Source organism: Penaeus japonicus, unplaced genomic scaffold (genome assembly GCF_977035675.1).
Source record: "Penaeus japonicus unplaced genomic scaffold, GWHDUDI00000001_assembly GWHDUDI00000021, whole genome shotgun sequence".
Lineage (NCBI taxonomy): Eukaryota > Metazoa > Arthropoda > Malacostraca > Decapoda > Penaeidae > Penaeus > Penaeus japonicus.
The window spans coordinates 32,222,303-32,234,802 of record NW_028234423.1 but is presented as its reverse complement, the minus strand read 5'-3'; the positions used below and the strand labels follow the sequence as shown (position 1 = coordinate 32,234,802).

General features: G+C 40.5%; 1 protein-coding gene across 4 annotated transcripts in view; it reads left to right on the top strand.

The window, feature by feature from the left end:
* LOC122257550 (uncharacterized) overlaps positions 1 to 12,500 on the top strand; it is a 35,139-nt gene that overhangs the window by 21,855 nt on the left and 784 nt on the right. For all 4 annotated transcript variants that reach the window (XM_086549007.1, XM_043022874.2, XM_086549005.1 and 1 more), the window contains exons 3-12: positions 1,829 to 1,989; positions 2,927 to 2,987; positions 3,247 to 3,774; positions 5,057 to 5,211; positions 6,410 to 6,464; positions 6,640 to 6,855; positions 7,542 to 7,684; positions 8,009 to 8,063; positions 9,400 to 10,020; positions 12,285 to 12,412. In XM_086549007.1, coding sequence (XP_086405133.1) covers positions 1,829 to 1,989; positions 2,927 to 2,987; positions 3,247 to 3,774; positions 5,057 to 5,211; positions 6,410 to 6,464; positions 6,640 to 6,855; positions 7,542 to 7,684; positions 8,009 to 8,063; positions 9,400 to 10,020; positions 12,285 to 12,412 — 2,123 coding nt within the window. The remainder of the gene's footprint in view (positions 1 to 1,828; positions 1,990 to 2,926; positions 2,988 to 3,246; positions 3,775 to 5,056; positions 5,212 to 6,409; positions 6,465 to 6,639; positions 6,856 to 7,541; positions 7,685 to 8,008; positions 8,064 to 9,399; positions 10,021 to 12,284; positions 12,413 to 12,500) is intronic.

The following is a 12,500-nucleotide window of genomic DNA, read 5'->3' as shown; positions in this document are numbered from 1 at the left end:
ATATATGCATAAGAGGCGCATGACGTCACGCCGCTGACCTTTTTAATCTCAATTGCTGTAGATAGAATTCGTAAGTGACTGATTCCGCCTCATGGAGAAAAACCCCGGGCTTTGCCATGCATAAATCTTCATGATATTTCTCATTTATTTCATTCGTTCGAATCGCGCGCCTCGTGACGTCACGAGATCCGTTTTCTATACACGCAGCATAGAAAATGGACCCGCGTTAATTCGAACTAATTGATCTGTCATTCATAACTTCACATATATCTAACTATAAAAGAAAACGGGACACACTCTATTTTTTTCAAGAAGTACAACTTCACCAGCGAAGGAAGAAATAAAAACTAAGCCCCAAGTAACCCACAATAAAAGAAATAAAAAAAAAATAAAAAAAAATCGAGGGCAAAATGGCGTCATTCCAAGAAAGGTTTTCGCCGCCCAATTGAAAAAAACAAATGAATATCCTACGGGAATTATCTCTTTAAGAAAATTGCCTGTCGTACACGTAGAGACAGCGGAGTAGTAGTAGTAATGCGGGTGTCATTAAAGTGAAGGATTGTGGCGTAGATAATGTACATTAGAATATTACAAGTAATGGCCATGTTTAAGCGACTAAGCGACGGGCCTTAGAGAAATAGGGCCATGGTATGAGGATGCGGTTTTATGATGATGTTGATGATGATAGCTCTGATATGGTGATTATTATTAGATGGTTATGGTGATGATGACTAGTATTGGTATTATCATCAACATCACTATTATTGTTGTAGCAATATTAGTATTAGTATTGATATTATTATCATTATTATTGTTACTATTGCTACTGTCATTATTGTTATTTTTATTGTTATTATCGATCTATTATCGATAATTATTTCTTGATATATATAAAATTATGCTTACTGTTATCCCTGTTGTTTTATGACTGTTATTTCTTTATGGCCATCATCATCATTACTATCTAATTACCAATGTTATCTTCCGTTTACCGTTATTATTTCTAATGTAGTGACATCAATATTTGCATCATCATGATATTCATTACTTAATTACAAAATTGTTATTCTTGCTATCAATTGCATAATCATTTCCAATATATCGTTATGCATATTTCTTATCATTCTGGCCACTATGATTGCATTATCAGTTATAGTGTATAATCATATCAAACTTTTCCCATAATCATCACCACAACCACCACCACCATCATCCTCACCACACCACCACCACTATCATCACTACATCCCTATCCCCATCTCCACCATCACTACCACTATAATCATCACCATCCCCACCCCCACCCCCACTCCCACCACCTACCCCCACCTATCCCCACCACCACCATCCCTATCCCCATCCTCGCATACCCCCATAACCACCACCCCCACCTATCCCCACCACCACCATCCCTATCCCCATCCTCGCATACCCCCATAACCACCACCCCCACCTATCCCCCCATACACCCCCACCACCACCTACCCCTACCCCCACCCCCACCTATCTCCGCCCACCCCACCAATCCCAACCCACCGTCCTCTTCCGACCACTGAACCACCGAACCACTAAACCACAGAACCACCGAACCACTAAACCACCGAACCACTAAACCACTAAACCACAGAACCACTGAACCACCGAACCACTAAACCACCGAACCACTAAACCACCGAACCACTGAACCACTAAACCACAGAACCACTAAACCACAGAACCACTGAACCACAGAACCACTGAACCACAGAACCACTAAACCACAGAACCACTAAACCACAGAACCACTAAACCACAGAACCACTAAACCACAGAACCACTGAATCCACAGGGGCCACGCCACCGGCTCCCAGAACGAGCGCTGGGCTAGGGAGTTTTGTAAGGCCTCCTACTGTGGGATCATGTCCTCCGCCAAGTGGGAGCTCTGCTGTGAGGACTATAAGGAGTGCTGTGCCTACTTGCAGCTCGCAGAGAAAGGAGGCGGTACTGGAGGTAGGCGGGTGCTTGGTGTTTTTGTCTTTGTGTGTGTGTGGGTGGGTGGGTGTGTTTTCTGTTGTTTTAGTTTTCTGTCGCTTTCTTTTTCTTTCGTTTTTTTTTTTCGTTTTTTTTTTCGTTTTATGATTTTTATTTTTATTTTTATTTTTTTCGTTTTCTTTCTCTTTTCTTTTTCTTTTTCTTTTTTTTTCGTTTTTTTTTCGTTTTTTTTTCGTTTTTTTTATTTGGGGGGGGTCCTCTTTTTCTTATTGCTTTCTTTTCTCTTTCTCTTTTTCTTTCTTTCTCCCTCTCCGTATATCTCTTGTTTTCTTATATATCTAATCCATTCTTGTCTTTGTTTGTGTGTTTGACAAAAAAAATCTTCTATATCTAAGCCATTCTTGTAGTATTTTGTCAATTTGTTAGTGTCTTTGTTACGTCTATTTGTCCTTTGATTAGCCAGTTGGTTAGTTTGTTTGTTTGTTCACCTTTTCCCTTTACTTAGTTTTATTATTGTTATTCATATTCCTCTACATTAATATAGTTTATAGTTGTTGTTGTTGTTTTCTATTTGTTTTTCTTTCTTTAATTCATTTTGTTCTTACTGTTTCTTTGCTTTATCATGTTTTTTTTTCCAAGTGTCCTTTTTCATTCCTTTTTTTTATACCGAAAATTGGTAACGGTATGCAATTGGTTAAAAAATATATTTACAATGTATATGATTATAATTTCTATTCGACAATGATATATAATTAATTTATATCATAAACGATAATTGTTGACAATATGTAACTAACAAAATCATATAATATATAATAGATAATGATAGATAACTACTATAATCACAGTTGATAACCAAAGATGATATAAAGTAATATCAATAATATCAATGACAATATTTTCCACCATTGATTAAGATGTTGCATTGATGATAATTGCATGACTGCACTCTCAGGATCTTCAGAGAAAGTTACATCAACCAGTGGACATACTTCGGGGTCTTCTAACTCTTACAGGTATGTTTATTTTTTTGTAATTTGTATTTTGTTATCTTTTTGAAAATTGTTTTTATATGTGTTTTTGTTTTGTTGAGTTATGTGGTTATGTTGCATAGTGCAGATTGTGTGGATATGTTGGTAATATGGAGAGATTTTTTATTATGTTTTTTTTCTTTCTTTCTTTCTCTCTCTCTCTTACTCTCTCGTTTCTCTTCTTGGTGTTTCTCGCTTTTTCTTTTTCTCTTCTCTCTCTCTCTCTTTCTCTCTTTCACTACAGGGTCCAGCCACCATCCAAGGGACCCCAACAACTGCCTAGACCCCAGCGCCTTTCCTCCCGTCCTCAGCCCCCTTCCATCCGCCCCCACCCCCCTTCAATCCAGCCCCACCCCCCTTCAATCCAGCCCCACCCCCCTGCCACCCAACCCTACCCCCCTTCCCACCAACCCCACCCCCCTTCCATCAAACCCCACCCCCGTCCTTCCCATCACCCCCACCCCCGTCCTCCCAACCACCCCCACCCCCCATCCAACCAACCCCACCCCCGTCCTTCCCACCACCCCTACCCCCCAGGCACCCACCCCCACCCCCACCCCCCTTCCATCAAACCCCACAAGCCCCACCCCCCCGCCGGCTACCCCGAGCCCCCACCAGGCCGCCTCCCCAGCCGGCCGCGTTTCGACAGCCTGCAGAAGGGGCGGAAGTCAGCCCATAGGAAGGGTCTCTCGAAGCCCCGCAAGACTCCGGTGCTGGAGGCTCCTAGCTTGGTCGTAGCCCCGGAGCTATCGTCTGGTAATGAGGTGTACAGGTGAGGCTCTCTTTCTCTCACTCTCTGCGGTTTTTTGTTGTTGTTTTTTGTGTGTGATTTGTTTTGTTTTGTCTCTTTCTCTCTCTCTCGCTCTCTCTCTCTCTCTCTCTCTCAGTGGTCTCACTCTTATTTTTTTCTCTTATCTCTCTATCTCTCTCTCTCTCTCTCTCTCTCTCTTGTCTCTCTTTCTCTCTCTAACTCGCTCTCTCTAACTCGCTCTCTCTTAAGTCTCTCTCTTTTAGTTTCTTTCTCCTTTTTTCTCGCTCTATTTTAGGCTCTCTCTCTCCCTCCCTCCCTCCCTCTCTCTCTCCCCCCCTCCCTCCCTCTCTCTCTCCCTCCCTCCCTCCACCTCTCTCTCTCTCTCACTCTCTCCCTCCCTCTCTCCTTCCCTCCCTCTCTCTCCCTCCCTCCACCTCCCTCTCTCCTTCCCTCCCTCCCTCCCTCTCTCCCTTCCTCCCTCCCTCGCTCCCTCCCTCTCCCTCCCTCCCTCCCTCTCTTTCTCTCCCCTACTCGCTCTCATTATCTGACCTCCAAGTTTCAAACCCAGCCCTTACTCCATCCAAGGCTCCATATCCGGAATTTCACCATTTGTTAAAACAGATAAGAATAAACAGAAAGATAAAAGGCTTTCCGCCAAAGAGGAGATGATTCACAGCTTATCACTGAGATTACAACATATTCTCTCTCATGAGTTGGGTCATTCGTCTAGAATTGGGAATTTCTAAGCATTCTTAACATTGGTGTTATGTGGTATGTTGCTTATAAGTTTGTGTTTTGTTTACATTTTTTTTTTTTTAATAGAATGTTTTTATCTGTTTTTCTTGTGATGATTAGCATTATGATTATCATTGATATTATTAGCTTTATCATGATTTGCATTCTTATATTATTCTTATATATTATTATATATTATTAACATTATCATTAACATTATTATCATCATTATAGCTATACCTTTTATCATTATTATTGTTATCATCACTATCACTATCATAGTCATTGTTATCGCCACTATTATTACTCATCATCATCATTATCATGTTCATCCTCATCATTCATCCTCATGTTCATTATCCCGACTATAATAATCATTCCCTACTTATTAGATACAATAATTATTAATTATAATTCAACACATATTTCCAGCCTTTTTATATCCAGTCAAAAAAAAATAAAAATAATAATAAATAAAAGAAAAAAAAATAATAACAATTCTAATCTTTCTTTTTTTCTCTCCCCCCTCCCTCCCTCCCTCCCCCTCTCCTCCCCATCCCATCCCCAGCTCCCCCGCCCCCAAAAGCAAGGACAGATGGGGGGAGGAATTCTGCAAAGTGTCCTACTGTGGCATCATGCCTGCAGCCAAGTGGGAACTATGCTGTGAGAATTATGGACAATGCTGCGTGTATTTGCTGCTTGCTAAACCCAAGGATTTGAAGAGTATGTGTGCTGTGGTTGTGTATGGATAGATAGATAGGTAGGTAGGTAGGTAGGTAGGTAGATGGATAGGTAGGTAGATGGATTGGTAGGTAGATAGATAGGTAGGTAGATGGATAGGTAGATAGATAGATAGGTAGATGGATAGGTAGATTGATAGATAGGTAGATAGATAGATAGATAGATAGGTAGGTAGATGGATATATAGGTAGATAGATAGATAGGTAGATAGATAGGTAGGTAGATGGATAGGTAGATAGATAGATAGGTAGATGGATAGGTAGATTGATAGATAGGTAGATAGATAGATAGATAGATAGGTAGGTAGATGGATATATAGGTAGATAGATAGATAGGTAGATAGATAGGTAGGTAGAGAGATAGATAGATATTTATATGGATATGTATATGGGTATATATAAATATATATATATATATATATATATATATATATATATATATATATATATATATATATATGTATGTATATACATGTTTGTATCTTTTTCTGTTGAATTTGTTTTATTATAAATGTTGATATTGCAATTGTTATTTGCAATGCTGTTGTCATTATGATCCTTTATATGCCTTTTATGGTTATTATTATTATCGTTATTTTTTTCATTATTATTTGTAGCATAGTTATTATCATTATAATTATTAGCCTTATTATTACCATTATATTTTTGTATAGCATTTTTGTATATTATTGCTATCAACTTAGTCACCTTTGATATCACTTTTACTTTATATGTATGATATGATATATAATATATATGATATATGATGATATATCATCACTATTATCAACATTAACACCGCATCACAATTATCATCATCCCAAATATTAATCATTAGAAATATTGGTATTAGTAACAGTTAGAGTATAATAAGTAGGCTAATTATCAATGAAATCATGACAATTATAAAAATTTACTTTATCAGTTACAATATAATTAGTAATAGTATAATATGATAATTTATGATATAATAAGTTATAGTATAATATGATAATTTATGATATAATAAGTTATAGTATAATATGATAATTATTAATGAAATCATGACAACTTTTCAAAGTCATTTTATCAGTTACAATATAATAAGTTATAGTATAATATGATAATTTATAATATAATAAGTTATAGTATAATATGATAATCATTAAGAAAATCATAATTTTATCAATTTACTTTATCAGGTCCGTTTGCCTTCCAAGAGATAGCCACTGTTACCAAACCCGAAAGGACATTTGAGTGAGTACATGACCCATAATCCTAATCAAAACTTCTCCTGACTCTTCTGGCATCACTTACTTAAAAAAAAAAAAAAAAAAAAAATCTCAATCAATAAGAAAAAATCCCCACACTCCAGAGACAACTAGACCATCACAATCACCTTAATCAATTAATCACGCACCTTCCCTTTCAGGTACAGCTTCTCCTACCCCCCTAAGGATTCTTCCAGCAAGACACAAGGCGCAAGAATGAAGACGTTCTTATACTCTCCTCAAGAGAAACCAGTCCACACGGCTCCCAGTACACCCAAGACGTCACTCGAACACGTCACGACAAGTTCGGGTCCTGTCGTGGTCAAGCAGCCGTTCCGACCGCAGAGACAGGCCTCGTATTTCAATGAGGTTTATGCGTAGGTTCCCTTCATGTTTTTTTTTTTTTTTGGGGGGGGGGGGGGGGGTGGTAGGGTTGGGGGGTTAAGGGGAGGGGCTTTGGGTTTGTCTAAGTGTTTAAATGTTGTTGTTGATGTGTATAACCGTAGGTGCAGGTATGGTCACTTTGGCAGCACATATACACACGCTCATATTCACACACACACACACACACACACACATATATACATATATATATACATATATATATATATATATATATATATATATATATATATAAATATGTATATATATAAACAAGTACATATACTGAAAACAACAATAACAATAATAATGATAATGATTATCATTATCAATGGCGAAGATACTCATTGTGATAAAAAATATACAAACAATAATGATAATAAAAATGACCATAATTACTACTCTATAATCACTATCACAATCATCACAATAACCATTTCCTTTCCTATCATCATTACCATTACAACTACCACTATTATCATTATTAGTATCATCATTATTATATTATTATTATATTATTATTATTATTATTATTATATAATTATTATTATATTATATTATTATTATTATCATTATATTATATTATTATCATTATTATCATCAATATCATTACAACTATCATCATTACCATTACAACTATCCCCTAACCCCCCTAACCCAACCCCCTCCCCCCACATTGCAGGATGGAAGGAGACAAGTGGGGACGGCAATATTGCAAGGCATCCTACTGCTCCATCATGCCATCCTCTAAGTGGAACCACTGTTGCGACACTTACAGGAAATGTTGCGCTTATGTTGATCACACGAAGGACACGGACATGAAAAGTGGGTTATTATTTGTTGTTGTTGTTTTTTTCCTTGTTGGTTTTTGTTCTTGTTGTTGTTATGTTTGTTTTTGTGATTTTTTTTTTTTTGTGTGTGTTTGTTTTTTTTTCGTTTTTCGTTTTTTTGTTGTTTTTTTTACTTAAGATCCGTATTTGTTTGTTTTTGTTTTTGTTTTTTTTCGTTTTTCGTAATTTTTTATGACTTAAGATTCGTATTTTTCCTTATTTTCTTTCAGTTTTCATTATTTTTTTTTTCTATTATCACGTGTTATTTTCCCTTTCGATTTTATTAACATTTATTTCTTTCGATTTGATTTTCTTTCAGATCCTTTTGCTTACGAAGAGATCTCGATTTTCAGCATCCCTCTGAAGCCACCGAGGTGTGTAGTCTCTTTTTTTTTGTTTTGTTTCAAATTTTGTTTTGCTTTTTTTTTTTTTTTTTGTCTCTTCGTTAGGATATATATAATTTTCTCTGTATGTATGGATGTATATATATGTATATATGTATATGTATATATATATATATATATATATATATATATATATATATATATATATATGTACATATAAAAACATATATACATACACACACACACACACACACACACACACACACACACACACACACACATATATATATATATATATATATATATATATATATATATATATATATATATATATATACACTTTTTTTCTTTAAGTCTTACACTTATAAAAGATATATAGTTTAGTTCATGTTATAAGTTCAACATTTCTAGATTTAGTAATTAATCGATATATAAATCTAACTACCATCGTATATGTATATTTTTCTTTCAAAATTGTTCATTTGTTCAACTACTTATCAATTCATACCCTTATATACCTGCCTTTTTCTGTGTTAGTTTTTAGTTTTATTGATAATTTACCTATTGATTTCTTGTAATGATTATAATTATATCAACTTTTAAAGGAAGGAAAACGCAATCCAAAGTCATATCAAAACAAAAAAATATTAACACATTTAAACAAACAAACACACACACACACATACACACACACACACACACACACACACACACACACACACAAACACACACACAAACCAAACACAGCTAAACAAGCACGCACACATAATCACACACAAACAGGTAACGACAGATAAACAAACAAACCCATACTCAAACAAACACAAACAAACCAAACACAGATAAACAAACACGCAGGCAAACACACAAAAAACACACAAACACATTCAGAAAAAAAAACTAAACACAGACAAACAAATCACACACTCAAACAAACAATTAACAAACATACACACACTTAAACAAACACAATTAACAAACATAAGCACACTTAAACAAACAAACCAAACACAGAAAAGCAAACATACACACACTCACACTTAAACAAACAGACACACACACATACACATAAAAAAACACACACACACACTTAAACAAACAGACACACACGTTTAAACAAACAAATACACACACAGTTAAACCAACAGACACACACACACTTAAACAAACAAACACACACACACACTTAAACAAACAGACACACACACACACACACACACTTAAACAAACACTCACACACACACTTAAACAAACAGACACACACACACACTTAAACAAACAGACACACACACACACTTAAACAAACAGACACACACACATACTCCCTCACCAATATGCAATAACACGGCCACCCACCTCAACGCAGAATTCGGCCCCTACAACGCATGAACACAAAAGCAGTCCAGGCAGACGAACCCCAGTCAAGCACGCACCCACCTGCAAGCACAGCCCAGCAGCAATCCCAGACCCCAGCGAGAGATCAGACCCCAGCGAGAGACCAGAGCCCAGCGAGAGACCAGAGCCCAGCGAGAGATCAGACCCCAGCGAGAGACCAGACCCCAGCGAGAGACCAGACCCCTGCGAGAGACCAGACCCCAGCGAGAGATCAGAGCCCAGCGAGAGACCAGACCCCAGCGAGACCCCAGACCCCACCCGGCAACCCAGCCCCGATACCCCAACCATGGCGAGACTCCAAAAACGACAACCAAACAACTCGACCACAGACACCGGCAGAACAGAAGAAAAAGAAGAAGACGTCCCCCTCTTCAGACCAAACTTCCAGCCTTCCCAGACCGAAGGAACAGACCCCAGAGGACCACGTTTCCAGACCCCAGACCCCGGACGACCCCACTGTCGAGGATGGTCGTCTGAGGTACGACACAGACCGAGGGACGACGGAGGTTGGGACCGAAAGCTCTCTTGTTGTCGTTCCTCTGGCTCCCCACTCGCCCCTTCTTGACCGGGCTCTGGATACCTTCAGTGACGTGTGAGTTTCATTCCGGTTTGTAAGTGGCTTGTAAGTGTTACTGTTGTTTTGTAAGTGGCTTGTAAGTGTTGTTTGTTGTTTTGTAAGTGGCTTGTAAGTGCTGTTTGTTGCTGTTGTTGTTTTATATGTGGCTTGTAAGTGTCGTTTGTTGTTTTGTAAGTGGCTTGTAAGTGTTGTTTGTTGTTTTATAAGTGGCTTGTAAGTGTTGTTTGTTGTTTTGTAAGTGGCTTGTAAGTGTTGTTTGTTGTTTTGTAAGTGGCTTGTAAGTGTTGTTGTTTGTTGTTGTTTTATAAGTGGCTTGTAAGTGTTGTTGCTGTTTTATAAGTGGCTTGTAAGTGTTGTTTGTTGTTGTTTTATAAGTGGCTTGTAAGTCTTGTTTGTTGTTTTGTAAGTGGCTTGTAAGTGTTGTTGCTGTTTTATAAGTGGCTTGTAAGTGTTGTTTGTTGTTGTTTTATAAGTGGCTTGTAAGTGTTGTTGCTGTTTTATAAGTGGCTTGTAAGTGTTGTTGCTGTTTTATAAGTGGCTTGTAAGTGTTGTTGCTGTTTTATAAGTGGCTTGTAAGTGTTGTTGCTGTTTTATAAGTGGCTTGTAAGTGTTGTTGCTGTTTTATAAGTGGCTTGTAAGTGCTGTTTGTTGTTATTGTTTTAAGTATCTATGAACTCCTTGTGGGTTTTTGGTTTTATTTATGTGTGTACAGGGAGTAGAAGGAGGAAGAGGAGGAGAAACAGAAGAAGTAATAGGAGGAGGAGGAGGTGGTGATGGAAAAAGACAAAGAAGAAGAAGTAGAGAAGGAGAAGAAAGAAAAGTATAATGAAGGGAAAAAAATACCCATTCAAAAAGACCCACAAATCAGAATAATCATTAAAATCTTAATGACCACAATCATTTAATCCTTTTTTTTACGTTAATCTCAATCCCTAAATATCGATATAAATTTTGACATTCGGAATAATGAAGGATAGAATATTGCCAATTAACGGCCATGCCACATAAATACAGCCATTCAAAAATTATGTCCAGAGGTTATTACGAAATGCAAACGAACTATCAATCAATCTATGCATGATTAAGTTTGTTTGTTTATCTGTATATATTACCCCCCCCCCTTCCTGCCCCACCCCACCCCGCCCCACTCCAATGCTATCCATTATAATTCCCCTCCTGGCCTTATACTCCCCTCCTCTCCCCCCCCCCTCCACCTTCTTCTATTCTACTACTGTCCCTTCCTCCCTCCCCTCTCTCTCTCTTTCCCCCATCATTCCCACCATCACCCATATCCCCCTTCCCCCCTCATTCTATTTCCTCCCCCACCTTCTCCCTCACCCCATACTCCCACATCTGCACACCTCATATCTTCACCCCCACCCTCTGCCCCCCCTATCAAGCCCCCACCCTCTCCCCCCCACACCCATCCCACCCAACCATTCTCTCCCCCACACACCCCATCCTTACCCCCATCCCATCACACCCCCACCCTCTCCCCAACCCACCCCATCCCACCTCCCCCACACCCCATACCCCAACCATCTCCCCCATCCTATCCCACCCCACCCTCTCCCCCATACCCCACCCCACCCTCTCCCCCACTCCATACCCCATCCCACCCTCTCCCCCACCCCATACCCCACCCCACCCTCTCCCCCACCCCATACCCCACCCCACCCTCTCCCCCACCCCACCCCAACCCCCAAACCCCCACACCCCACCCACCCCTTCTCATACCCCCACCCCACCCTTCCCCCACCCATCCCCACACCCTCTACCACCCATACCCCACCCACCCACTCTCCCCCACCCTACCCCCACCCCCAATTTCCCCCACCCACCACCCACTCTCCTCTCCCCCACTCCACCCTCTCCCATCCCATCCACCACCTCTCATACCACCCCTACCCCACCCACCCTCTCCCCACCCCACCCTCTCCCCCCCCCCCCCCCCATCCTCCCACCCACCCCCCCCACCCCACCCACCTCTCCCCCCACCCCACCCCACCCTCTCCCCCATCCCACCCCATACCCCACGTTCTCCCCCACTCCATACCCCACCCCACTCCATACCCCACCCCACCCCACCCCATACCCCACCCTCCGTCCCACCCCACCACACCCCACCCCACCTCTCCCCCACACCCCCCCCCACCCCAACCCTCTCCCCCACCCCACACACCCACCCCACCCTCTCCCCCACCCTCTCTCCCTCCCCACCCTCTCCCCCACCCCACCCTCTTACTCACCCACCCTCTCTTCCTCTTCCTCCCCGACAGTGTTGCCAAAGAGGAGGCCAAGCGCTGCAGACCAAGATATTGCGCCATCCTTTCGCCGAGGCAGTGGCAATCCTGCTGTGCGAGCTACAGGCAGTGCTGCGCCTACGCCCGCTACTTGGAACCGAGAGGTGGGCGTGGGGTAAGGGAGGGAGGGGGGCGTGGGGTAAGGGAGGGAGGGGGGCGTGGGGTAAGGGAGGGGGGCGTGGGGTAAAGGAG